This window comes from Ambystoma mexicanum, chromosome 2q (assembly GCF_040938575.1).
Source record: "Ambystoma mexicanum isolate Mex_15411 chromosome 2q, UKY_AmexF1_1, whole genome shotgun sequence".
Classification (NCBI taxonomy): Eukaryota; Metazoa; Chordata; class Amphibia; order Caudata; family Ambystomatidae; genus Ambystoma; species Ambystoma mexicanum.
The window spans coordinates 459,798,580-459,826,349 of record NC_090924.1 but is presented as its reverse complement, the minus strand read 5'-3'; the positions used below and the strand labels follow the sequence as shown (position 1 = coordinate 459,826,349).

Genomic DNA, 27,770 nt, shown 5'->3' with positions numbered 1-27,770 from the left:
AGCTGTAAAACACAAAAGCTACCAGCAGATGGTGTTTGCTTCATTACTGCTGGAGAGCAGAGATTAACACAACCTGCTGCTGGTAAGTGCTTTAAATGTAATTCTTTTTTGAAAGCACTGCAAAATAAATGCTGCGGTTTTCTTTCTAATTTAGAAAGAAAACCGCAGCATTTATAACATTGTATTTGTGTTTGCTGTGGCTTCAGCTTTGTCTCCTGTGCTCCCCCGACCCGAGACTCAAAGCTGAAGCCACAGCAAACATAAATACAACGTTGTTGTATTTAAAAATGCTGCGGTTTTCTTTCTACATTTCCTGGAGCCCGAGAAACGTAGTAAGAAAACCGCAGCATTTAGAAATACAACAACGTTGTATTTCTGACTGCGGCGGCTTTCGCTTGGAGTCTCCTGGACTCCCCCGACCCGGGGGAGCCCAGGAGACTCAAGCAAAAGCCGCCGCAGTCAGAAATGCGTTATTTGTGATTGCTGTGGTTTTCCAACCACGGCAATCAGAAATACAACAATGTTGTATTTATAATTGCTGCGCCTTTGCTTTTTTGCCTTTCGTTTTACGTTTCCTGTGCTCCCTTGGGCTTGGGCAGCACCAAAAACGTAAAATGAAAATGAAGGCCGCTTCCTCAGCTCATGCACAGCTCTGCTCTGGCTGCAGTAAGCAAAAGCTCCCAGTAGGAGGAATTTGTTGCTTGTTTAGTGCCGCCATGGCAGAGCTTGACATGAACTGAGGAGGCTGCCTTAAATGGCGAAATGGATGCTCCCATGTAAACGCTTTGAGCCTTGTTTGGTCAAAAGTTTACATAGGAACTTTCATTAAAATCATGTTTAATGCATGTTTTTCATCATTGGCCATCTGTTGGTACAATAATATTCTTGAGCGCAGTATTCCTTTAAGATAGCAGGAAGGCAGATGCAGAAACCTTTTGGTGTGGATGGATGCAGGTCGAAAGTACCCATCCCTTTTATGTCGATATGAAAATCTCTAGGTTGTTTATGGTGCACAAATTAACAGCATGGTTGGTGATAGAAGATGGATAGGGACTGACTCTGTTAAGTACAGTAGACCTACGTGGTCGTCTGAAGGTGTGTGGGATTTTAGTAGTGAGAAGCTAATTGAGGAATGAGCTAGGTTGAGGGGGGTGCATGTTGTCACTTCCTGGATCTTGGTGGTCAATTTCCCTGGGACGAAGGTGTGGACCAGTGTCACACAGCACAGGTTACATGAGTCAAATTGGTTTCCAATGGATGTAATGCCAAGAGTTTCAAGAAGTGCTTTGTGTAAGCCAAAGTTTCTGTTGCACAGATTTTAGCCAGTTGCTATTATTTTAATTTCTTTCAAAAGCAAAGCCTTGAACTGTTTCCTGTCAGCTGGCTCGCCTCCAGGCAGAGAGATTTGGGTAGGGAGTTCCAGTTTCAGGTCCGGAACTGAAAGAGATCCTAGGGCAGCATTGCTGGGCCTACGTGTTCTGGGAGGTAATGTAGTGTTGAAACTTACTTCTGAAGGAAGGGCCCCCTTCATGGTTTGAACGATGAGCGATGCACAAGATTTTGAAATAACCCCTTTTTGGATGGGTAGCCAGTGGAGAATACGTAATGCTAGCGTGATAAATTAAAATCTCTTCATTCTGAGAAGACGTCTTGCAGCTGCATTTTTAACTCTTTGAAATTTGCTTGTTGGGTAATCTGGGAGTCTGAGATGGAAGCTGTTTGCATAGTGTAGTTTGGATGGTATTAGAGAAATTATGGCCGTGGCCTTGTGGGGGAATGTTAAGTGCGGTAAGATGCGGTATAGCATGCACAGCTGTGAGAAACTGCTTCCAACTGCGACCTTGACCTGTGGACCAAGAGTGAGGGTGTTGTCATTCCTTACTATGGTTGATGATTTTGGGCAAGGGCCCATCTAGTCTGGCCAAGGGATTGTGGTGGAGTTGCAACCTGTAGAATTACAGAGCATCAGCTCTGTTTAGCTAGACTTGCGTTTTAGTTTGTTTGCCGTCATCCATGCGTCCACCTGTGCAAGGCATTTCTTTAATGTCTGGGTCGTTTGGTGGTTCACAAATTTGTAGATTATTTGTGTCATCCGAATAGTTGTAGTAGGAGATGCTGGATTTATGGATGTCTCCAGATGGGGCGTCGTGGATGTTGAAAAGTCAAGGAGATGTTGAAAAGTGTAGAAGCGTGTGGATCCTTGGGTACTCTGCATTGAAGTGATCAAGGCCGGTAATTGTTGGTACCCAGGATAGTAGTTTCTCTTCTACCCCTGAGGAAGGATGTGATCCAGTGTAGAGCAGTTTCTTTAATGCCAATATCTTCGTCATTTTAGGAAGATCTCAGGGTGATGGTTTGAAAAGCAGATGGCTATCAGTACAAGCACACTCAGTTTTCATCCTCATTGTTTGTGTTTCCCAGATGGCGCACAGAGCAGATTCTGTACTCCTAGAAGGTCTGAATCTGTGCTGTGCCTCATTCAGGTGTTGGTTTATTTCGATGAAATCCCAGAGTTGAAGATGTTTGCATTTTTATAGATGCTTCCCACAGGAAAGTCCTGTTTGAGATTTGGTCAGTAGCTGGCTGGAACATCTGGATTAGCTGTGGGCTTTTTGAGCAAAGGTCTGATGTATGCAGATTTCAACAGAGCTGGGACTCTTCCGTCGTTGATGGAGTTGATAGGAAGTTCTAGGAAGATGGGCACCAAGTCTGTAGAATTCATGATAGATTTGTAAAGATTGGGGGGGTCATGGATTCTCAGGAGATACTGATGGCTTGCACAATCCATTATTAGCTTGCAGACAGAAGGCGGCAAAACAAACAGTGTGTGGGCTGGCGTGTCCGTTGTCAAGGTGATCCTGGATGTTCAGTGTCTTTTGGTTGAAGTATGCAGCAATTTGGTCAGAGCTTGTGTAGGCATATTTGTCATACAGGCTGTCTGGCTTTTGAATCCTCCGATGTTAAACATTTCCCTTTTTTCGCTGTGAAGCGCTGAATCGATGCGTTTGGAGTAGTGTGCTTTCTTTGCTTTGGGTACTTCTGGCTTGCAAAGGTGTAACTGTTGATGGTAGGGGAATTTGCTAGTGTGTAGCTTGTTTCCACCCCCCTTCCAGTTTCCGATTTGCCTTGTGATTTAGTCTGAGGATTATTTAGACTGGCTTGTCTTTCTTTTTTTGACAGTTTTTTTAGGGGCAAGGAAATCCAGCGCAGAGATAATCAAGTTGTGAATGCGGTGGAGGTTTGCATCCAATGTAGCTGCTCGTCCTGCTGTGGGGTGTGCCGATTTGGTTGATTCTAGTGTTTATAGTAGAAAGTTGATGTGGATTTAATTCCATGGTCTGGTCATGGTTCTTTTGAATGGATGTAGGTGATTTGACCGAATCAATGTTTTTGAAAGAGTGAAGTGACAAGATTGTTTTATTTTTTTTCTGCGGGAGAGACCCCTGCAACCCCCTCTCCTTCCCCTACCTTCATTAATATCCCTTACCCCACTCCCACATATATATATATATATATATATATATATATATATATATATATATATATATATATATATATATATTAAAGTTTATTTTCGGTAAAAAACAATTCGGTCACTTCTTCCTCGAAAATCATTAGATTCAGTCACTTCTATGGTATCGGTTTTGAATGTCCTGCGATGCGTGGTGGTGTCTCTGTGAATGGGATAGATAAGGGAGCTCTCCAGTAAATGTGCACTGCGGAAAATATTTTTGGAGGAGTCATGCTCTTAATGTTGCTGAATAACCTAAAGTAGCGAGGGCTACTTGTTGAACTCTAGTAAGCAAGCTCAGTAATGAATTTGAATATTTTATGACCTGGATTACCTTTGCAAATGTTTTATTTGAGGCTAGACAACTCTATTCAACATAGTACGCATTTTGAAAATGTGTGACTGATAATGTTAACTGACCAGGTTCCACCAATAAGGGTAAGAGAAACCCACATAGCCAGGAATTGCAAATAAGGCAAATCAGTCCAATATCTCTTGAATGACTGCAATCCCTACGAGTGAATGTTGTATTACTGTCCGACTTCATTTCTTCGCAGTGTACATGATTAAACTTGGAACGCTGGAAAATGAGAGAACTGCAGATGTGGAGTGGCGGTGGCACCCATATACTAACACGGCCAAAAAGAGGAAATTCCTCAGTGTGGAATGACCGAAGCAACGGAATGAAACTCCAAACAAGCATTTGCGCTCGGAGGTTATTACTGTAATTACCTCCAAGCAAGTAATTCATCTTTCTAACCTCTTGTTGTTCCATATGCGTTAAGGGAAAAACAGGACAATGTCGATGCATTGAAATGCCATTAAATGGGAGGAAAGACAGCCCTCCTTATTTGCAGGATGAGGATCATCAAGTTAATACACGGGACCTGCAGCCTCTACCAAATGACAGAAAAAAGGATTTTGGACAATCATTCACTGCCTGCCATATGGTAGGCAGATGTACAGCAAAGAATTGTAGAGAGCAGTCATTGGACATTCCTTTGTAAATAATTGTGATGAATGTTGTCATTGCTTTTATGTTTTGAATGACTTATACAAATTTGATAAAGTATCCCACGTGTCATTTAAAAATAAATCTCTCTAGTTTTTCTGAACTATCATTCCTCACAACCCACGCTACATTGCTCTGAAAACGGTCTCCCGTTCTTTTCCCCATTCCTGGGAAGAATGTGTTTTTGCACGGGAATGGGCATGAGACATGCATCATCTCCCTTCTTTATGCCCACAACTCCTTTTGTCACCTACGCCAACCATTATTTGGTGCTATACTGAATTGAAACTCTGCTGCAGTCCATTTATTGACCAACTTTCCTACGTTTGTTTTAGTCTCATTTTTCTCTCTGTGGTTTTTTATGTACTTATTCTTTTTGCCACCCTTATGGCTTGTCCTGTGCAGTTTCAGGAACTGTGGATTTTGTGGAGTCAGTGCTACGTGTCCAAGCCTTCAAGCTCTGTTTGTTGCCTGAGGTGTTCCCATTTGATTGCTTATGAACAGAATTGTCGGGAAGTAGACTACCAAGAAATTGTCATCCACAGTTGAGACCCGTCTCCCTTTGGATGATGTATTTCCTGAGGCTATGCATTTGTTTTCAAGTGCCAGAAGTTTGGCATAGGAAACGCGGGTGCTAGGATTCCTGGCCCACACATGGTCACAAGGGTTGCTCCTTGAAACATGGAAAGGTACACTGCGGAGATCTTTTAGATAACACTTCACAAGCTTGGCAATTTCTAGAGTTCTTCCACTTTACCCCTGAACTCAGATCGAAATTAACGATAAACTGCCAGTAATGGAATTACTGTGCGGGTGTTTGGAAAAATTATTTACACTGCCATTTTTCCCTGCAATGTCAAACCTGTAATAAGCCCTCGGTTTTTTATTTTATTTTTTTATAGTCCCTCATCCCTCCACTCCCTAATGGACAGCACAGTGGTTGAAACTGGGGTGCATGGTAGAGGGAGGGAATATGAAGGAAGGTCCTACACCACAGGCAACATCAAAGACAACTCAACCTTTGCTCTTGTTTATCATTCTTAACCCCTTGGTGAAATATATCCCTGTAGTGGGTAGACTATAAATATGTAGAACCACAGATGGTTAGTACCTCACTTGGACCAATGAGCGAGCCCTACTCATGATGTTGCCGAACTATGAAAAAGCATACTTCAAATCATAACAAACTGGCACAAATTAATTTCAAGTAGGGAGTGAGGATTGCTTTTGCATCAATAGAGGGATCACATGCTAAAGACATTGCAGATAAATACAGACAATTAAAAGAAAATCCCTTTTTCTTCTAGGAGCCTTTGGCATTGGCAATGAACATTCATAATTTGTGAATTTAAAGGTCACACATTCTGCTGAACCATAATTTCATCCTGGGGCAAATTTCCCTTGATGTTACCTTGGCAACAATCCTCTTGCTGAAAGCTGCAAAACAACTATCCAGAAATCGGTGCACAGATTTTCCATTGATTTTACACATACTCGAGAGCAAGCATCTGGTTGGGTAGGCTAGTCTATTTTCCAAACATATCTATAGGTCGTCTTCCTCACCCCACAGGTAATCCATAAGGTAATTTCACTCTTACAAGATATGTAGTCTCCATACATACAGTGAGCTTTAGAGTGGCTGTAATAGCACAAGTCTCTTCCTCCCGGGCAGCAATCCGCAGCTAGTATATATATATATATATATATATATATATATATATGTATATATATATATATATGGACGTTATGGTTAAGTTGCACTAATAAAAACTAAAAAAAAAACCTATGAAATTCAGTAAAAAAAACTTGTTAAAAGGACTTTATGGTTACAAGTAAAATCGGAAAACCCCTGAAATTTGCCAGTTATGGTAAGCTAAGCAACCATAACTCGCGCCACCACCGTGCACTGCTACACTCAGGACATCAAAGATGACATCACAAATATCATTGATGACAACCATAACGTCCTTTTAACAAGGTTTTTTCAGTGAATTTCATGTGTTTTTACCAAGTATACAATTTTCCTACAACATACTAATATCATACTTACAAATATAACAATATTTGTGTCCAATTTACAAAGTGTCACCTTAAAACTCTGCCATTTCCCACCTTCTAGAATAATTTTTAACACTTCTATACACTTTTTGCTACTATTTCAACTAGTTTTGCATCTGTAGACTTCTATGAACATCTGACTTCATTGCGGACCTTCCGGACAGCGCCACATGATCCTGCGCTGGCGCGCGGCATGATGTCGTGTCCGAGAACCCAGCCGCACTTCACGATAAGATCCGTCCTTCGTGGACAGTTTGGAACTGTACTTCCTACTGATCTAGGAACTTTCAACTTCAAAATTTCCCTTGCACACCTCCTACTCCTGGTCATACTCATCATTCATTAACATTAACACAGTACATACTTGCGAGAATTTTATCAAAACTGCTATTTATCTTAAAAATGGCATCAGTTATTGCCATCCCTCCTCCCCAAGAGCCACCACCAGCTGGAGGACCATCACAACAGAAAAAGCACAGTACTTTCAAAGGCAATGAAGAGGACCAAGAAGATGAGGTAGAGGAAGTGCCTACTTCTAGCACCAAGATCGAATCATGGGTGTGTCAGTTCTTTGCTACTGTTGGGAGTGTACCAAAGGCTAAAGCTACCAAAGTGAAATGCACCGAGTACTCAGTCGCAGGCTACCTAGACAGTACTCCTACGGGACCACCTCCATGCGCCGCCACACCAAATCCAATGACTGCAATGCTCTCAAAGGTTGTTCCTTTCTCAGCAAGTAGTAAGCTGTCTTCCTCCACCTCATCTTCCTCAACAAATACTGTAACCACACAGGTGTGTTATAAATAAATGAGGGCTACGGACCATTATCGTCCATTGCAGCCCCTGAAATGGGGGATAAAGGCCATTAGCACCCCTGGTTTCCAAAGCGGGAACCCAGGGTGCTAAAACATAGATTTTTCTTCATATGATGAGACACCTGCGGCGTCCCGTTGTAAGAAGGAAGGATTATTCTTCCTACAGCGGGACGCCGGAATAAAAATCCTTTTCCAAGACAGCCAACATGGAAAGAGAAGGCGGTGCTCCATACACAGCCCCTCTTACCTTGCCGTGGCAGCTTGCAAAACCCTATGAAGATATTACAAGCACTTTTGTTCCCTTTCAAACCTATCCTACCTTTTGAATAACTTTACCACATAGCCGGTCCCAGGTAGACATAGCCGCTTTAACACAATTTTTCATCCCTAGCGGTCATGGCCAGTAGCCAGATTGTCCGCGTCATGACCTTATACCATACCCATACAATCTGGCTACTGCCCACGGCCACAGGCTATACTTCAGTCACCAAAGGTATGACTATTTTTTGTACCTACATTATTACATTTGTAAAAAAATAAAACACTGGCACATTTGCAAAACCATGCTTTAATGTCCTTGTCAATGCTCCTCACGAGTTTGCTTGAAATCCACCCATGTTTTATTTTTTTAAAAGTGTCAAAATGTATGTACATACAATAGTCATATACTTGGCCCCCACTTGACAAAATGAATTTAGCCTTTACACAAATATTGAAAGTTGGGTCTATAATCTTTCTCAAAACTTTTGTCCACATTCGTCAAATAGCAACAAATTTATAAACCATCTAAAAATGTTAAGACCCCCCTCTAATTTCGCCCCCTCTTGAGAAAATTCCACCAAACTTTAGAAAACCATTTTATATCTATATCCAAAATCGTTTTGCCAACTATTGTGCAGATTCGTCAAATGACACCACATGTATATGCCTTTACAATATTTTGGGAGCCCCCTCTAATTTTGCCCCCTCTTGACAGAATCCCACAAAACTTTGCAAACCCATTCAGTATTAGTTCTACAATACAATTGCAAAATTACATGCAGTTTCATTGGATGGCGCAAAAGTTATAAGCCATCCAAAAACTGCTTTTCCCCAACCCTGTAATGCAGAAATAGGTGCAGATGTCCTAGGACATCTGAAGTGTCCGCGAACACCCACAGCACTGCCCCGGGACATCTGGCGTGTTCGCGGACTTTCGGGGGGTGAAATAACCCGGTTTTTGGCTTCTTATGGCCATATCCAATCCTCACCCCCCCACATCCCCAGAGATTGTTTGTTGAGTTTGACAAGTGAAATGCTGCTTTTTAAAAAATGTTTTCACCGCGCTGTTCGCGGACCCCAAAAAGTCAGCGAATCCAAGATGACGGGCGCTCCAGGAAAACGACACATTTCACGTTTTCTCACCAGCCAATCGGCAGCCGCGTCCCGATGTCCACGGACCAGGCAAAAGTCTGTGAATATTTTTTGGCCAATCGGCGGCCTGTCCACCGACACTACAGCCAATTAGGGGCCAGTCCGCGGACCGAACAGGGAAGTGAGTCTGCGGAGCGGACATGGATATCTTTAATTTTTTTGCCTCACGTTTTGGTCCTTTTAAATAAAACTACTGGATGGATTTAAACCAAATTAACAAAAGCACGCTTTCGGGACTAAGCCGCCGCTCCTGCCGCAAATTTGGTGACAATCCGTCCAGCGGTTTGGGCCTATAGGCGTGAGCAAATTTTTTTTTCCCCATTATGTCTATGGGGGGAAAAAAGAAATTTGGGGACCCCCTATAAATTTGCCGCACCTGGACCAAATCTCACCAAACTTTGCAAAGAAAATTCAGAATGGGCCATATACTTATTTAGCAAAGTTTGGTGAGGATTCGTCCTGGGGGAGCGAAGTTATAAGTCGTCCAAAAAAGTGCTCTTCCTATGAGAAGAGACTTAACCATAACTACATGGCTACCATGGCATATATATATATATATATATATATATATATATATATATATATATATATATATATATATATATACATATACATATATACACAACTTTGCTAAAGGGACGTTATGGTTAAGTTGCGCTAGTAAAAAAAACTTTGTTAAAGCGGCGACGTTCCAAGTAAAACCGAAAAACCCTTGAAATTCGCCAGTTATGGTAAACTAAGCAACCATAACTCGCGCCACCACCATAACTCGCGCCACCACCATACACTGCTAAAACTAACACCCACGACATCAGAGATGACATCACAAATGTCATTGATGACATCACTGATGACATCACATGTCTGTCTCCCCCTCTTTTTTTCCTTTACTAACATATCTAGGCCACATGGTTTTCTTCAGTAACAGTCAAGAACTAAAAATTGTAAACTTACTATATTTGTAGACTTATCCTTCAAGTATGTTCTTATAGTAATTCCCCTAGTGTCCAGTCATATCATATGAAACATATACATAGGGGAAGACACAAGCTTCAAAGACAGCAATCCTTTCTGCGCATGAAGATAATCAGTAGAGTTATCAGCACTTTCTGATAGTTCTGTTTTTTATTACTGTACTTTCCCTGTATATGCTCATATTTGTATACATTGTACTCACACTACTTTCCTTAGGGTCCAGTCACATCATGTGATACATATACATAGGGTAAATAGCAGCTTTCAAACAGAGCAATCATTTATTTGCATAAAGATAGTCAAGGAAAGAAGACTATTTTCAGAAGCTCTCAAGTCTCAATCGAAAGACTTTAAACTCTTATTGGGGTAAAACAACACAGGATAAAACCCCAAACACCCATGTTACCAAGACCACACCAATTTCAAACTAATTTGGAATCTAAACATGGACCAAGCTCTCTAGATGAATGCAAACATTTAATCATTAGGCATGTTTATATCTAATAAATGAATTTGAATTGAATTTTCTGTTATAAATCCCTCCTGATGAGCCAAAAGATTTGGTGAAACGCGTGTAGAGGGCACTACTATTTAAGAAAAATTTTTGGATGATCATTTCTGGAATAAAAAAGCCTCATGATACAACAAACATGATTTTTGGAACATCATTTAACCTATAGTTAGCGTTAACTTTAGGTTCGCTAGAAGGTGACTTGAAAATTCTGTTCTTCATAAATTGTGTCACACTCGGCAGTCCGAGTGTTACTAGTCCCCACCAAGCAGCACCCAAATTACCTTTATCAAAATAAAAACGCTGTCAACCAAAGACCAATTCGCTATCAATTGTATTTGAGACTGCACATGTATAAAGCATAAAGATAATCAGGTTATGAATTGTTTCTGCTACTAGGTCTGCTTTTTTGCTTACTTCACTTTCCCTGTATATATTCATATTTGTATGTTTTATTGTCTGTGTTTTGTTTGTAATAATGCAATTATGTGATACGTGGGTTTTATTAGCTACTTATTACATATTTCACAGTACGTAAAACTCTAATAAGAAAACAGTTATCATTTCATTATTCAACATAATATTATGAATATTGTACCTTCATATATGCTGCACACAATGCCGATGTTTCTGCATGAGTAGCTTAGTATACTGGATAGAACTTCATAATAGAATGCTATTTATATCAATGCATTGCTTAATGCACTAATTAGCTCATGATATTTATTCCAATGATCCTTTACAGTTTTTTTCTCATTATAATAAGAATCCCTTGTACACACATTTCATGAAAAGTAAATGCACATGTGATGTCATCAGTGATGTCATCAATGGCATTTGTGATGTCATCTTTGATGTTGTGGGTGTTAGTCTTAGCAGTGCACGGTGGTGACGCGAGTTATGGTTGCTTAGTTTACCATAACTGGCGAATTTCAAGGGTTTTGCGGTTTTACTTGGAACGTCGCCGCTTTAACAAAGTTTTTTTTACTGAATTTCATAGGTTTTTAGTAGCGCAACTTAACCATAACGTCCCTTTAGCAAAGTTTTTTTTTTTTTTACTGTATATATATATATATATATATATATAGGCCATGTAGCCATGTTTACCATAACTGGCGAATTTCAAGGGTTTTTCAGTATTACTTGGAACCACAACGTCGCTTTAACAAGGTTTTTTCACTGAATTTCATAGGTTTTTAGTAGCACAAATTAACAATAATATCTCTGACTTTATGTACAAGTAACATAGAACATACTGAACCCCCTCTACTGAATTTGATGTCCGCGAACTCTTCTAACTCCGCGGACATATGCGGATAACAGCACAACTACCCAAAAAGTCTGGGGGGTATGTTTAATTGTTATATCATAACATATGAACATTTTACAAATTCACAAACCAGCACACATACACATTATATGTAGTAATAAATAAGAAGTGTAACCCATATATATATATATAACACATTAACCATTCATTTAAATACAATATGTTCTGAAATGGAATATACCAAAAGAAGAAAGATAGTATTCCAACATGATTACCTCACAGAAACTCCACAACTAAGAGCAACAGCAGATCTACAGACCAGTAAGAACACACCTTACCAGAAGCTAGTAAGTGTACTGCATTTTACTCATATATTTGTAAACTTTATTGGATACAAAAAATGTACCTGTCCCCCCCTCACCATATCCCAGTCAATTATCCCCAAACCCTCTTCATGAACCAAAACGTTTTGATGAGACTTCCATCCCTTCTTCACCTCATATAAATCCTATTGAAACCCCCAATTCTCCTGTTTTTGTTTGTTTCCGCCTCACCTTCTCTGTCATAAATTTAACATCCATGTAACATAGTAAAATGATTATATTATGTCCCAATTCATTTCTTGTCTTTTTTTAAAAAGCAGTTCAGGTGTCCGCGGACAGCGGCGGTGTCGGGAATGTTCGTAAGCAAATGAAAATGGAAGCGTCCTAAGGACACTATATCTGTCCGTAATGTTTGCATGCAAATTGAAACTGTTCTAAGAACAGAGCTGGTGTTCGGATTGTCCGCAATCAAACTACCACATGTGATGTCCTGAAATGTTCGTCAATAAACACAATGGGGGTGTCCTGAGGATGCTAGACCTGTCCGTATTGTTCGCAGGCGAGTTGAAACTGTTCTAGGAACACAAGCAGTGTCCTGAAATGTTCGTAAATAACCAAAATGGGTGTGTCCTGAGGACGCTATGCCTGTCCGTATTGTTCAGAGGCAAACTGAAACTGTCCTTAGAACAACCGCTGTGACCTGAAATGTTTGTAAATAAACAAAATGGGGGTTTCCTGAGGACGCTAGATCTGTCCGTATTCTTCGCAGGGGAGTTGAAACTGTTCTAAGAACACAGGCAGTATCCTGAAATGTTCGTAAATAAACAAAATGTGTGTGTCCTGAGGATGCTATACCTGTCCGTATTTTTCAGAGGCAAGCTGAAACTGTCCTAAGAACACACACGGTGTCCTAAAATATTTGTAAATAAAGAAAATCGGGTTGTCCTGAGGACGCTAGACCTGTTTGTGCTGTTCGTAAGCATATTCCAACTGTTCTCAGAACACATCAAGTGTCCCGGGATGTTCGCAAATAAACAAAATGGGGTGTCCTGAGGATTCCATGCCTGTCCGTATTGTTCGCAAGCGAGTTAAAACTGTTCTAAGAACAAACGCCTGTCTGTAAATGTTCGTTTCACTTGTGACGCACTTTTAATTAGTTTCAGGACCCGAACGGTGTCCGTAGAACACCAACGTGCATGCGCAAAACAGTTTCAGTGCATTTGATGTCCTGCGGACACCTGCTCCCTTCGCGGACATGTTCGCGAAGCTATCATAAGACCGCACCCACGCTGAGTGTGTGTTCTGACTGCGAACAATTTAAAACTACCTTTTCAAGCAATCCACAATATTTTTCAATAATAACTCACCATAGCACAAGTCTCACATAGTAATCCTGAGTTTCTACATACTTTTTGGGACTTTTTAAACCTTTTTTTGGTGTTCGATCTGTCCGCGGACAGCGCGCATGTCCGTGAACCGCTCACAAGCACCCCTATAAAAGGCCACACCTTAGAGCTCATTCTCATTGTGTTTCTGGCTATCTTACAGAACACAGTGCATTTTCCAGCCAACTTTCCAGATTTTAATCGGAAACCTGATGGCATCCATGGCTGCAGTACTGCCACCTGGTGCTACATCTGCCTCAGCCCCACTCCCTCCCCAAGGGCCCGAAGAGGGGAACATGAGTGAGGATGCAGAGGAGGATGAAGAGGATGACAAGAATGAGGTAGAGGAACTCCCTACTACCAGCACTCGGCGTGAGTCTTGGGTGTGGCGGTTATTTACCATTCATGGTAATGTTCCTAAGGCGCGTGCCAACAGAGTCACCTGCAAAGAGTGCAAAATGATACTCAGTCGCGGGAGGGCTGGTTCATACAGCTTTGGGACAACTACCATGACGCGACACCTAAAGTCATTCCACACTGGGGCCATTCGCAAGGTTGTACCTTGCGAGGAGCGTAGTAGGTTGACTTCCTCTACTTCCTCCGTTTCCGATTCTGTCACCACAAGGAACACTTCTGTGGGACAGCGCATTCCTCAAACTGCCTCACAGGCCATACGCTATACTGATGACCCTTACCTTTCGAGGGTCACAGTTGTGTGTATGTACTGCGACGCAGTACTCTGCAGGGGGGAGAGACTTCAAAGTGCTTTTGAGGCTCTGGTCTCAGAGCACGAGAAGATCTGCTCACTACCCAAGTAAAACCCACTCTACATCTTCCTCTCTCCACCCGCCCTTTCTTATCCCCGTGGTTGGTGTCCCCTCCTTACCCCTCCTCTCCTAGTGTGTCATGTATAAAAAAACCAAAAAAATATAAAACAAAAAATAAAAAAAACTCTTTTCAGAGCCGCCTTTCACAGTTTAAAAATAGAAGTGAAAATAAATGAAGCAGGACCCTGTGTATTTTTTAGAAGTCTGCGAACATCTAAAATTTTCGGGTGCTGCCCTATCCTAACCATTGCAGTTTTGTCTGAGAGGAAGTGGTGGCTCTGAAAAGAGCCTTTTGGTGGTGTGTGTTTGTGTTTGAAAAATTTGAAATGCTCAACACCTACTACAAAATGGATGCTGTAATTCCAAAAAAGGTTGCAATGCATTTTTTACATTTCTCAGAATAATTTGATTGCCAGCATAAGTAAGATGGACTCCATCTCTGCGAAAAATGTATGTGCTACGAAACATAATATTTTCATTGTGAAAATAGGACATTCCAAAATCTCTTAGAAAGTCACAAACAGCCTTATTGACATTGCGTCTTGCTTTTTCCATTTGTGGACCAAATGAAGAAGAACGAAGCCACATTTGTCTCTGCGCAATTCGTGAAAAAATTACTTGAGAATTTGGAAACATGTCCGTGACCTTCCCAAGTCCTTCTTTCATTGCAAATTGCAAAGAAATTCCAGGCACATGTCCTAAACTGTTCCCTCCACAATGAATTACAATTATGTCTGGATGTTGCTCTGTCTCCAAAGTAGCACAGAGAGGTAGCAAGTCCAACCACTTCATTCCATGTACTCCATGCCAGTGCACTTCCACATGTGGGAATCCAAGATCTACAGCTACTCCACAGCTTACTGCATGCACCTTCAACCAATGTATCCACGAGTCTCCCAAAATCCAAATAATCTGTTTTCTGAAACACACAGCCATAGCGATCTGTTCTTCTCTCAGCAAGAAGAGTATCTGAGAAACTCTCCTGGCACAATACACCCACTAAACTTTACTGACCAATCCCTTGGTCTGCTCATTCTCATTTGCATGCCTCCCCACCCCAAAATCCCCAGATGTAACACGCGATGTCCGCAGACTTCTGCCATGGACAGTCCTCCTACCATTTTGATTTCACTTTCTGTGCTATTCCGTCATTGGATATAGCTAAGAAGTCACACGACCATCCACCAATCACATCCAAGACCTCTACATCTAACTGCATCATCATAGATCAGCACTTCAAATGTACTGTTAATCTCTCGGAGTACAAGCGTCTATCATTGGAAAGCACCTTCTACAAGAAATATGGTACAAGTCTCCAAGATTTCTACTTGCAGCTGCATTCATATCCATATGCATGAACACAAACTACAGATATGCATATTTTATGTATAGTACATGTGCAATTCTTATACATTCATATAAAGAGATTAACTGACTTTTAGCTTGTATAATCTATAAAATTAACTCATTTTTTTTCCATCTCCTGTAATCAACTGTCGCTTCCAAACCTATCTGCTATTTAATTTCTTTTTACACACACATTTGCAAAAGATGTTGAACTAACATATTTAAAGTACAGTATGAAGTTAACAACTATAACAAAATTGCATGCACACAGTATGTTCAGATATCAAAAAACAATACTTGTATAAAAACATGAACATTTATTTATTTATATAGCGTGCAAGCAGCCCATGGGCATTGAGGCACTGTTACAGGAATAGTGGCATTCAGTGGTACATTATGAATTCCACAAGACATAGAACTGATATTTTGGTTGGTACAGTTAGTCATTACAATACAACTTATGCATTAAGAACATATGAAATGTATTCAACTGGTGTGACGCATCATGGTTTTGCGGAAGGCGCTGAGGGTCAATGTCAATTAAAAAAATCAATGTCTACATTAAAAACAGCACAAGGAGACTACGTGGGTGAAGGCTTGAGGGATGCGCTATGCACATTGGACTTAGTTGGTGTCTCTGAGCTGCGTTCTACGTGTCTATGCCAGGTACCCACATGCATCCATCATCTGCAATCATACGTACAGAACTATTGGTGAGATACACTCTTTGTTTCCTTCTATACATACCTGTTCATTGACTAACGGTCCATTTCAACCTTATATTAAGTTATAAGGCAATTACAACATGTGACCTGTCTATAACATGTAAATACCATGATACCCACAATGGTTCTCACCATGATGAGATCTTTATCATTCCACGCCCTTGCTGGAACTTGTAATTTGGGATGTGGTACCAATTGTTTTCGGTACCACAAGGATTGCATTATATGATTAATAATCTTTTAAACTACATATTTCCTTTTTCTTTTTTTTCTTTCCATGTTCTTATTTTATGTTTGCTTCTGACCTGTCTCCTTCTACAATCAACTTAACCAATTTCTGGGTATGTGATTTCTAACATGTGTCTCATACTTATCGTTTATTTCTAATGTTGCCCTTTTATGTGCACAAAACATCCATGCTCATGTAATGTTTTTGTTACTTATCACCCAACCTGAATCAACATGCCTTATGTATTATTGTCATGCCAGCCTTGAAAACAACCTATGGTCGAAACACGTGTCGGCTGACTTTGTGTGGACAAATGTCATTAAAACCAATCCTCACCATTCATAATATGGACTAAGTTTATCTTTACAAAGGACTTTATTTTAGGGTAGAGCGCGTATCTGTGTCATTTCTTACTTGTACATTAAAAACAGTGCTGTATACAAACAAAATAACTAATTTGTTTCCTTTACAATTGCAGTGAAGACCATTCTCTTGAAAAGAAGCAGCCAAATTTGAAGGACAAAGAACTAAGAAGAAACCTGCTCATTCCAGAAAAAAAGTAAGTTAAATACCACCATAATATTTCTATTACTCAAACACACTGTAAGGTGATGCTATTGATGCTATTTCTACCCCTAAAAATAGAGATTGTGCACCATTCTGTCTACAAATCCCCATTTCTTAAACAGAGATTTACAAGCAGAATGGCACTCAAATTCCTATTTTTCGGCACACAAATGACCCAACTCAGCCCCTAGAATTTTGATATTATAGAACAAACGACTGTTTTAATTGTATATCATTAGATTTACTATGTGTGCTTCTCCACACCACTAGCTTACTTTCTACTGTCATCTGAACCCCCGTTTAGTAGCACATAAATTCAAGAATACACATCCCAACGAGTTAGTTGCCCAATGCATAATCACACACCATCACATACATCTTTATCATCTTACTGAGACACTCATGCACACAGCACAAATACATTGCAGAACACCCCAAACCATACCTTCTTTATTTTTTTCAACAGACCCTAAAGAATGCCTACCAAAAATCTATTCCGTAGAAAGCAACGCAGAAGCAGAGCAAATGAAAAGAAGTGTCCAAAATAAGCGTTAATCTCTAGCAGAATTTGTAAAACAAAGTTCAAACAAAACAGCTAATAGTCATTTAGCGAAACCAAACAAGCTTCAAGTACAGAAACTTTGCCTACTCTATCAAAATGTAAAACGAACCAGAAAACAATTAACAAAAATTCAGCTACCACTACAGATAAAACTGCTCCTATAAATCTTGATATAGTGCAAACTAAGTATACCAAAAAAAATATTTTAGCAAAAATGTTCCGTCACAGAGTCCTTCAAAATCTTATAAAAACAGGAGAGAAATCAGGCACAACCCTTAAAACCTATCATAGGAAATTAATCTTAGAAGCGTTGATAGACAGTGCAATCCTTCTCAAAAGAAAATTATTTATTTTAGTGTTAAAAAAATGAAACCACTAACAAAACTAATGACTAAATTACAAAAAAACTCAAACGAAATGTCAACAGAAATAACTTCTTAAGTATCTGTGGAGGTGAGTGGAGTCACACTACAAGCACAGAAACATATTTTAATGAAGCATACAAACAAAAGCAAACAAATACAATTGCCATACATAGCAGTGGACGAGGTTATGAAAAAGTTAATATAATGGAACAAGAAATACTGCTTACAAAAATATCCCCAGAAAACTTAGAATTACCTCTCCATTCAACTGAATCAGAACGTCTAGTATACAAATGGCCATGCACGTCAATGTGTAACATTCCCAAAAAATCTTTCACATCTTTACACCAATTCCTCAATCAGTATGTGAAAGGCAAAGACGAAATCAAAATTAAACTATTGCAAAATACGGATACCTGTCCAGTGCGCAAGTACACAGGACTACAAGGACATTCATTGGCCTGCATTTCAGGACCTACTTGCAAAACCACCTTCCATTATATCAAAAGGATATCAACACATCATTCAACTATAAGAAATCTAGTTTATAAACTGTATTATGCTAAAAGTCCTGCTTTAGCACTAGCCAATTTAAATAACACCCTTCTACATGGTACAGCAAAAGACCTACTTGAAGAAATCTACTATATACAGAAAAAATATTTTGGAAGTGAAAGCCACTTACAGAATGAAATAGCTTTAAAGCAAATTAGCAACAAGTCTACGCATGGCAACCTTCTACTACACACATACAAAAAAGAAATACTGAAATTTAAAAGTACATCTGCTGAAGTACCAAACCATGTGTGTGTATGTTGCCGTAGAACTTTTTATAAAAGTAACACAAAAACCATAGACCTAACATACAAAATAGAAGACAATGAAGATTCTAAATGGTTTGAATTGGCTCCCTACCTTATAGCAGAAAACCAATACGAAATAACTGACCCCTTAATACTTGGCAGTGACTGCACTACAAAACTTGACAAAAACCAAACTCCTTCACGTGCTATCACAAATAATTTGGAATTATTTCCACTACCAACAGCTCAATTTATATGAGAGCATCATAATTCAAATAGTGCATCCCATTCAAGCAATAATACGCCTTCAACCAAAACAAGCAAAATTACCTCCCTCTGAATTAGTGAAAGGTATTCGTGGAAAAGTAGTGTATTTACCATTAGATCTAAAACAAAATGCCTACACTCTAGGAGTGCAACGTCCCATGGAGCAATCTTTAATTATCTTAGTAAATGGTGTACCCACAGAAGACAAAACAATTTGGCAACAACTGGTAGATTTACATAAAGTTAGACAAGCCTTGCAATATCTAAAAGACAATAATGAATACTACAAAGAAATTAATATTGAAGAAAACTTGAAGGATACCACTGAAATAATTCAAGAGACACAAGAAGCTGGTCAATTTGAGCTCCTAGATCCTGCTGCAATATCCAATACTTTAGACCATTATACAATTCATCCATTGCACTCTAATGACACAGTAGAAGATGCACTAGAAACGTACCAATTGCGTCAAACAAAAGCATCACCAATCCGCATATGGGAAAAAAGTATAGAAGCGCGTGCGTTTCCTCTACTCTTTCCTACTGACAAAGGAGGAAGGTACGATGATAGACCTATTCAAATAACAGCATCAGATTACCGCTCGTTACGGATGTATTCTGAAGATCCCAGATTTAGACAAAATGTGGAATACATATTCCACCTACTCTTTGAAAGTGAACTAGCAACTTTATGTTATGGAGTTGCGCGCACACACATTAAAATCAGGATCCCACTTTCAAAGTATGTCAGCTACACAATTATTAAAAAAAGTGCAAAAAGATGAGGTTTTACAATAAAAACCTTCACAACAATAGGTATAATCTACCACACAGGAGCCACAACCAATCCAGGTCACTATGCTGCATATATAAAAAAAAATGTGGATGGTTCGAATGTAATGATAGTACCATTACTCTAAAGCAGAGATTACCTGCAAATCTTAAACGCGTATTTAATGTTCTTAAAACCAACATTTATGAACTAAACTGTACTTAAACATTAACTAATGTTAATTAACTAAACTTCTATTAAATAAAAATATAACCTGTTACAATATGTCAACAGCTATACAACTGCCCCAAGATTCTACAACAACTAAACAGATAAATGAATACCACTAAATTATATCAAACAATAAACAGTCAGAATACGCCAACTGGTATCTCTACCCCAGGATTTTCAATAACCAAACAGATAAATCAATACCACTTCATTATAACAAAACATAGACTGTTAGAATATGTCAACAGGTATCTAACTGCTCCAAAAATCTCCAACAAGCCAATATATAGAGCATTAGCCAGAAACAACAAATGAACACTGAAAACAGACTGTAGCATAACAAAAAAGTTTTTTTTTTTATCCAACATGGATTTTTTTTTCTCCCACAGACCCAATGATTTTAGCAACAAACACAGAAACTGAGCAAATTGCACAGTACATTGGTTTGTAATCTACTAAATGAGGGTAAAAAAAAGTTGATTATTCAATGTTATAAGTCGTTACAAAATACCAATACTAACATGATCTTTTCTTTTATCACAGAAATAAACAAGAAATACATGTTCTCCAGTTACTAAACCAAACAGTAAGTATATTATATTAAGTACAAACATCACAGCAAATCACACCCATAGTGACTTATAACTTTGGTGCTTATAAATTTGGTCTTGTCCATGCACCCAAGACTATAGGCCCTGCCCACAACCACCACAGCAGATCACACCCATAGTGGCTTTTAACTTCGTTGCTTATAAATTTGTTCTTGGATCCCAAAGTTATAAGCCACTATGGGTGTGATATGCTGCGGTGGTTGTGGCCAGGGCATAGAGTCTTGGGAGCATGGCTATATAGCCATGCTCCCAAGACTCTATGCCCTGGCCACAACCACCGCAGCATAGCCATGCTCCCAAGACTCTATGCCCTGGCCACAACCACTGCAGCATATCACACCCATAGTCAAACATTTTAACTATGCCATATTCGCACTTTAATGTCCGCGGACATGATGAGTGTTCTTAGAACAGTTTCAACTTGCCTACGAACAATACGGACAGGAATAGCGTCCTCAGGACACCACCATTTTGTTTATTTACGAACATCCCAGGACAAACAATGTGTTCTAAGAACACTTTCATCTTGCCAGCTAACAATACGGGCAGCGTCCTCGGGACACCCCCATTACGTCCATTGACGAACATTTCAGGACACTGCATGTGTTATTAGAACAGTTTCAACTTGCCTGCGAACAAAACGGACAGGCATACCGTCCTCGGGACACACCCATTTCGTTTATTTACAAACATCCCAGGACACTTCATGTTTTCTTAGAACAATTTGAACTTGCGTGCGAACAGTATGGACGGGCATACCGTCCTCAGGACACCCCCATTTTGTTTGACGAACATCCCAGGACACATGAAGTGTTCTTAGAACAGATTCAACTTGCCTGCCAACAAAGCGGACAGGCTTACCGTCCTCAGAACACACCCATTTCATTTATTTTAGAACATTTCAGGACACAGCGAGTGTTCTTAGAAAACTTTCAGCTTGCTTGCGAACAATACGTACAGGCGTAGTGTCCTCAGAACACTCCAATTTCGTTTATTTAGAACATTTCAGAACATCCGCGGACAAAGCGAACACAACAGGGGGTCTACCACCTAAATAAATACATTTAGCCCATCTCTTACTCCCCCACCCCCAAACACTTTTACACACCAACACACTCTACTAAATAGTATTTTTTCCACCAAGTTTCACTGCGCTGTCCGCAGACGTCCGTGAATCCAAGATGGCGGGCATTCCCAAAAATGTGACGTGCTTCACCATCCAATCAGCGAACACGTTGCATGTCCACGGACATGATGCAAGCCGGTTGGCCAATCGGGATGCTGTCCGCGGAGCGAACAGGGAAGTGTGTCCGCGGACCGAACATAGATATCACTAATTTTTGGTGACATACTTTTTGGTCATTTAAAAAAAAAACTACTGGACGTATTTTCACCAAATTTGCAAAAGCACGCTTTCGGACCAAGCCGCTGCTCCTGGTCCAAATTTGGTGAAAATCCATCCAGCGGTTTGGCCTGTAGGCGTGAGCCAAGTTTTTTTTCCCCATTCAGTCTATGGGAAAAAAAGTTTTGGGACCCCCCTATAACTTTGCCCCCCCTGGACCAAACCTCACCAAACTTTGCAAAGAAATTCAGAGTGACCCATATACTTTTTTGGCAAAGATTGGTGAGGATTTGTCCAGGCAGAGCGAAGTTATAAGCCGTCCAAAAAGGGCTCTTCCTACGGAAACAGCAACTTAACCAGAACTACACAGTCACTACCGTGGCTGTGTAATACTTTATATATATATATATATATATATAAAAAAAAACTTTTTTAAAGGGACGTTATGGTTAAGTTGCCTACTTAAAACCTATGAAATTCAGTCAAAAAAACGTTGTTAAAGGGACATTATGGTTCCAAGTAAAACTGAAAAACCCCTGAAATTCACCAGTTATGGTAAGCTAATCAACCATAACTCGCGCCACCACTGTGCACTGCTAAGACTAACAACCAGGACATCAAAGACGACATCACAAATATCATTGAAGACATCACATGTGCATTTACTTTTCATACAAGGGGTTGTGAATGCAATGTTGGCAAAAAAGTATCAGGGATTATCGGGAGATGTGTAATAAACTACATACTTCATTACGCAATGTAGTGTTCTAAAGAACATTCAGTTGCAGTGTTCTTTCTAGTACAGGAACCTACTCGAACAGAAATGTAGGTATTGGCTGCAGCATACACAACAGAGGTGCTATATTTTTAATTTTCCAAAGTTATATAAAAAACGTTGAATGCTTCTCTATCAGACTTTTCCGTACTGTGAAACATGTACTAAGTAGCTAATAATGCATCACTTACTACATATTTCTACAAATGCACACAAAACATGAATAGACTACAATGCATACAAATATGAGGCTTGTATATGGAGAGTAAAGTAAGCAAACAAGAAGCAGTATCATTAGCAACTGTGTATAATCTACATGATTGCATTGACGCAAAAAAAAAAAAATGATTTCTGTGTTTCAGGCCTGCTTCTTTGCCTATATATGTACATCATAAGATGCAATTAAATTCTAAGGAAAGTAGTGTAAGGACATGTGAGAATAGCAATAGCTATAAATGTAATACCTTTTGAAAGTTAAGTTTCTGACTGTGAGTAAATAAAACCACCTGGCTTAGATATAGCAGTGAACAAAAAAGACGGGGCTAGACATTTGATGTCATCAGTGATGTCATCAATGATATTTGTGATGTCATCTTTGATGTCCTGGGTTTAAGTCTTAGCAGTGCACGGTGGTGGCATGAGTTATGGTTGCTTAGCTTACCATAACTGCCGAATTTCAAGGGTTTTTCAGTTTTACTTGGAACCATAACGTCCCTTTAACAAAGCTTTTTTACTGAATTTCATAGGTTTTTAGTAGCGCAACTTAACCTTAACCTCCCTTTATCATTAGTGTGAATTTGATAGATGTTTACTAGGATTCCCTTACTTTATATACATAGAACATACTGAACCCCAGCTAGTGATTTTGATGTCAGCGGACTGTGCGAATGTCCGCGGACGGACGCGGACAACATCAACACTACCCAAAACGCAGGGGGTATCTTAAATTGTTATATCATGCCTTATGAACACTGCACACGTTCAAAAAGCAGCACACAAACATATATAATACATAAGTGGAACCTATATATCTAACACATCGACCATCCATTTAAATACCATATGTACTAAAATGGAATTTACCAAAACAAGAAAGATATGCTTCTAACATAATTACCTCACAGAATATGCACAACTAGGAGCAACAGCAGATCTACAGAACAGTAAGAACACAACTTACCAGAATCTAGTAAGTAAACTTTTTTTCTTATATATTTCTAAAATTTCTGTATTAGATCCAATAAAAGTAATATATAATGTCCAGTACTTTAGAATGGCTTGAGGAGAATTTCCCACATGAGGAAATGTCTGAAGATAGTGATACTAATGGTAGACACTTTATATAACCAAATTAATAAGCATTACTTTATGTGCACTTAACATATTTTTTTAACAGACCATACACACATTGAAAATAGTACAACAAAAGATACTTTGGAAAAGAGACTCCAGCGCATGGAAGAAAAAATGGACATGCTCATGGCAAATTTCAAACTTTTGAAAATATTTGTGGAGGTCCTTATAAAAGAATAAATTAAATACCATTGTCCCACATGTACCTGTCCCCCCTCTCCATATCCCGGTCTATTATCCCCAAACCCTCCCCACAAAGAAAAACATTTTGATGAGACTTCCATCCCTTCATCTCCTCCTATCCATCCTCTTGAAAACCCCAATTCCCCTGTGTTTGTGTCAGTTTCTGCTTCCCCTTCTATTTCATAAATTGTACATATATATATATTTTTTTTAAAAGTCAGTTGGGGTGTCCGCAGACAGCGCGGGTGTCCGGGATGTCCACAATTAATCAAAATGGGGGTGTCCGAAGGACACTATACCTGTCCGTACTGTGTGTAGGCAAGGTGAAACTACTCTAAGAACACACACGGTGTCCTGGAATGTTCGTAGATAAACAAAATGGGGGTGTCCTGAGGACACTATGCCTGTCCGTATTGTTTGTAGGCAAGATTAAACTGTTCTAAGAACACACGCCTGTCCGTAACTATTCGTCTCACTTGTGTTGCACTTTTAATTAGTTTCAGGACCCAAACACTATTCGTAGAACATCTACGCACACGCGCACCACACCCATAAATCCTACGAACATCGCGCCTGTCCGTAACTGTCCGTCTCACTTGTGTTGCACTTTTAATTAGTTTCAGGACCTGAACACTGTCCGTAGAACAACCGTGCACATGCGCACGTCCGTTCCTGTGCATTTGGTGTCCTGCGGACACCCGTTCCCTTCGCGGACATGTTCGCGATGCCATCATGTGACCGTGCCCATGCTGAGTGTGTGTCCTGAAATGCGGGCACTGTCCGGGTCCCCGAACATTTTAAAAGTACCTTTTCAGGCAATCCACAGTATTTTATAGCAAAATTCACCATAGCACATGTCCCAGACAATGACCCTGACTTTTTACATACTTTTTGGAACTTTTTGGGCCTTTTTGGGGTGTTCGATCTGTCCGTGGACAGCGCGGGTGTCCGCGAAGTGTGCACCCCTATAAAAGGCCACACCCCAGAGCTCATCCTCATTGTGTTTCTGGCTATCTGACAGAACACTGTGTACTTTGGCTGCCAATCTTCCAGATTTTGCTGAAACCTGATGGCATCCATGGCTCCTCTACTTCCACCTGGTGCTACATCTGCCTCAGCACCATCACCACCCCACCTCCCCAAAGGGCCTGAAGAGGGGAACAGGAGTGAGGATGTAGAGGAGGATGAGGAGGATAATGAGGATGAGGTAGTGGAAGACCCTACTACCAGCACTCGCCCTGAGTCTTGGGTGTGGCGGTTATTTTCCATTCATGGTAACATACCCAAGGCGCGTGCGAACAAGGTCATCTGCAACCAGTGCAATATGGTACTGAGTCGCGGGAGGCCTGGTTCGTACAGCTTTGGTACGACAACCATGAAGCGACACCTAAGGTCGTTCCACAGTGGGGCCGTACGCCAGGTTGTACCTTGCGAAGAACATAGTAGGTTGATTTCCTCTACTTCATCCTGCGTTTCCGCTCCTCTCACCACAAGAGACACTCCTGTGGGAGAGCGCATCCCTCCAATGCTGATGACCCTTACCTTTCGAGGGTCACAGTTTTGTGTATGTACTGCGACACAGTACTCTGCAGGGGGGAGAGACTTCAAAGTGCTTTTGAGACTGCGGTCTCAGAGCACGAGAAGACCTGCCCACTACCTAAGTAAGGCCCACCCTGCATCTTCCTCTCTCCACCTGCCCTTTCTTATCCCTGTGGTTGGTGTCCTCCCCTTACCCTCCTTTCCCTTCCTCTCCTAGTGTGTTGTGTGTAAAAAACCACAAAAAAATAAAATGACTAAAAAAAGGCTCTTTTCAGAGCCGCCTTTCACAGTTTAAAAATAGAAGTGGCAAATAAATGGAGCAGGGTCATGTGCATTTTTGTTACGCTCACCTGGCTCCCACAGAGGCGTCGATCTGAACTGGACAGCTGCGATCTCCACCAATGTGACGCGTAGGGCCGAGATGACGGACTGGACTGGCCCACCTAGCTTCGTTTGCTTGGCCCGTAGGAATATTATTCTGCAAATGGAGAAAGGGGATTAACCACCCGAGGAGTTGAGCGTAAATCCCCCCATCCCCGCTGTTCTCCCCACAGATCTCCTTTGATGTCCACTCTTATAGTCTCACCTGATGGTTTGAAAAGATGAGCTCTCCATCCTGCATTGAGCGCAGGGGCGCGTTGATAACCAGTTGCTTCACTGGCTCGAAGGAATTGGTGAGTTCCAGAACAATATTGACTCCGAAAAGTATGTAGTTCGTAAGGGTTCACATGTCTGACTTTCGCTCTTGTCCGATTCCTTGCAGTTTGCAGCTTGCAGCTTGACCCCAGCGAAGAGTTCCTCATGGTAGCTGACGAAGTTCAGGCAAGGATTTGGCTTATCCTACACAGTTCAATAAAATAAGGCCAGAATGTAACCTGTTGCTTGCTCCCTTATTCACGTGTGGAGAGGAAATATGAAGTTCGGGGAATAATGCCTCCGGTGGTAAAATTAGGTAAGTCTATTGTGCTGAGAAGAGTTCCTCTCGTTTGTCCCTTTGTCTCACCTTGTTGTCCTTTTGTTCCCCTTAGGGGCCGGGGTACGGCGAGGATGCAATGGAGACTCCGCCGACCCGTGAAGAGGAATAGTACCACCGGCGGTAATCAGGTAAGTCTATGGGGGTAGTTACTATTGCCTCTGTTTATTCCCTTGGCTCACCTTTGCTGTTCTTGTGTTCCCCTTAGGTGCCGGAGTGCAGCGGGAACATGCAGGAGGATGCGGTGGATCGTGAGGATGCTGCAACGGCCGGTGAGTTCAGCGCGGCGCTACAGCAGGCGAGGCGGCGCGCGTAAAATGCTTCTTTCTTCCAGCTCGAAGGCGCAATGGATCCGGAATTCAGGTAAGGATCGAAGGTTTTGCTCTTATTCTAACCTCTTCTCCTTCTGTTCTCCCCTTTTTCTAGGAGCTGCAGACTCGATGCGGACATGGCAGAAGACTGGATGCAGGCTTGCAGACACAGTGAGCGTTACGCTGCTGGATGCAGAATAACGCGAAGCGTGTGCTGCTCTTCGGGCGTGGTTTAAATAGCCTCCAAAGTAGTCCCAGGTAAGTATTCCTCCCCAGCCCCACCTGAGTAAAAAATAGTCCTTAAGTAAAATAGTCCCTTCCAAGCCTCATTTGGCTTGGAGCTCTGCAACATGGTCTGCATCAGGTAAATTCTACTCTATGAGCCTGGCGCCAGGACTGACTCTCCATATGAGCCTGGCGCAATAGGTGCCAGGACCGCACCCAAACGGCCCCTAGCAGGGGTTTTTGGGCTTGCTCAAAATAACGTGATGCCTGCTTCCGGGGTTGCTGGACCTGGTCTGGTTCCCCGGGGGTAGGCATCATGACAATTTTTTAGAAGTCTGCGGACAGTTCGTGAACATCTAAAATTTTAGGTTCCTGCCCTATCAAAACCATTGCCCTTTTTTCTGGGAGTAAGTGGTGGGTCTGAAAAGAGCCTTTTGGTGGTGTTTTTGTGTGTTTGAAAAACTTGAAATAGTCAACACCTACTGCAAAA

General features: G+C 40.8%; 1 protein-coding gene across 2 annotated transcripts in view; it reads left to right on the top strand.

Annotated features, from left to right (window-relative positions):
- IMP4 (IMP U3 small nucleolar ribonucleoprotein 4) overlaps window positions 1-4,626 on the top strand; it is a 124,352-nt gene extending 119,726 nt beyond the window's left edge. For both annotated transcript variants that reach the window (XM_069647570.1, XM_069647571.1), the window contains exon 9: window positions 4,069-4,626. In XM_069647570.1, coding sequence (XP_069503671.1) covers window positions 4,069-4,181 — 113 coding nt within the window. In that variant the 3' untranslated portion in view covers window positions 4,182-4,626. The remainder of the gene's footprint in view (window positions 1-4,068) is intronic.
- The last annotated feature ends 23,144 nt before the right edge of the window (window positions 4,627-27,770 follow it).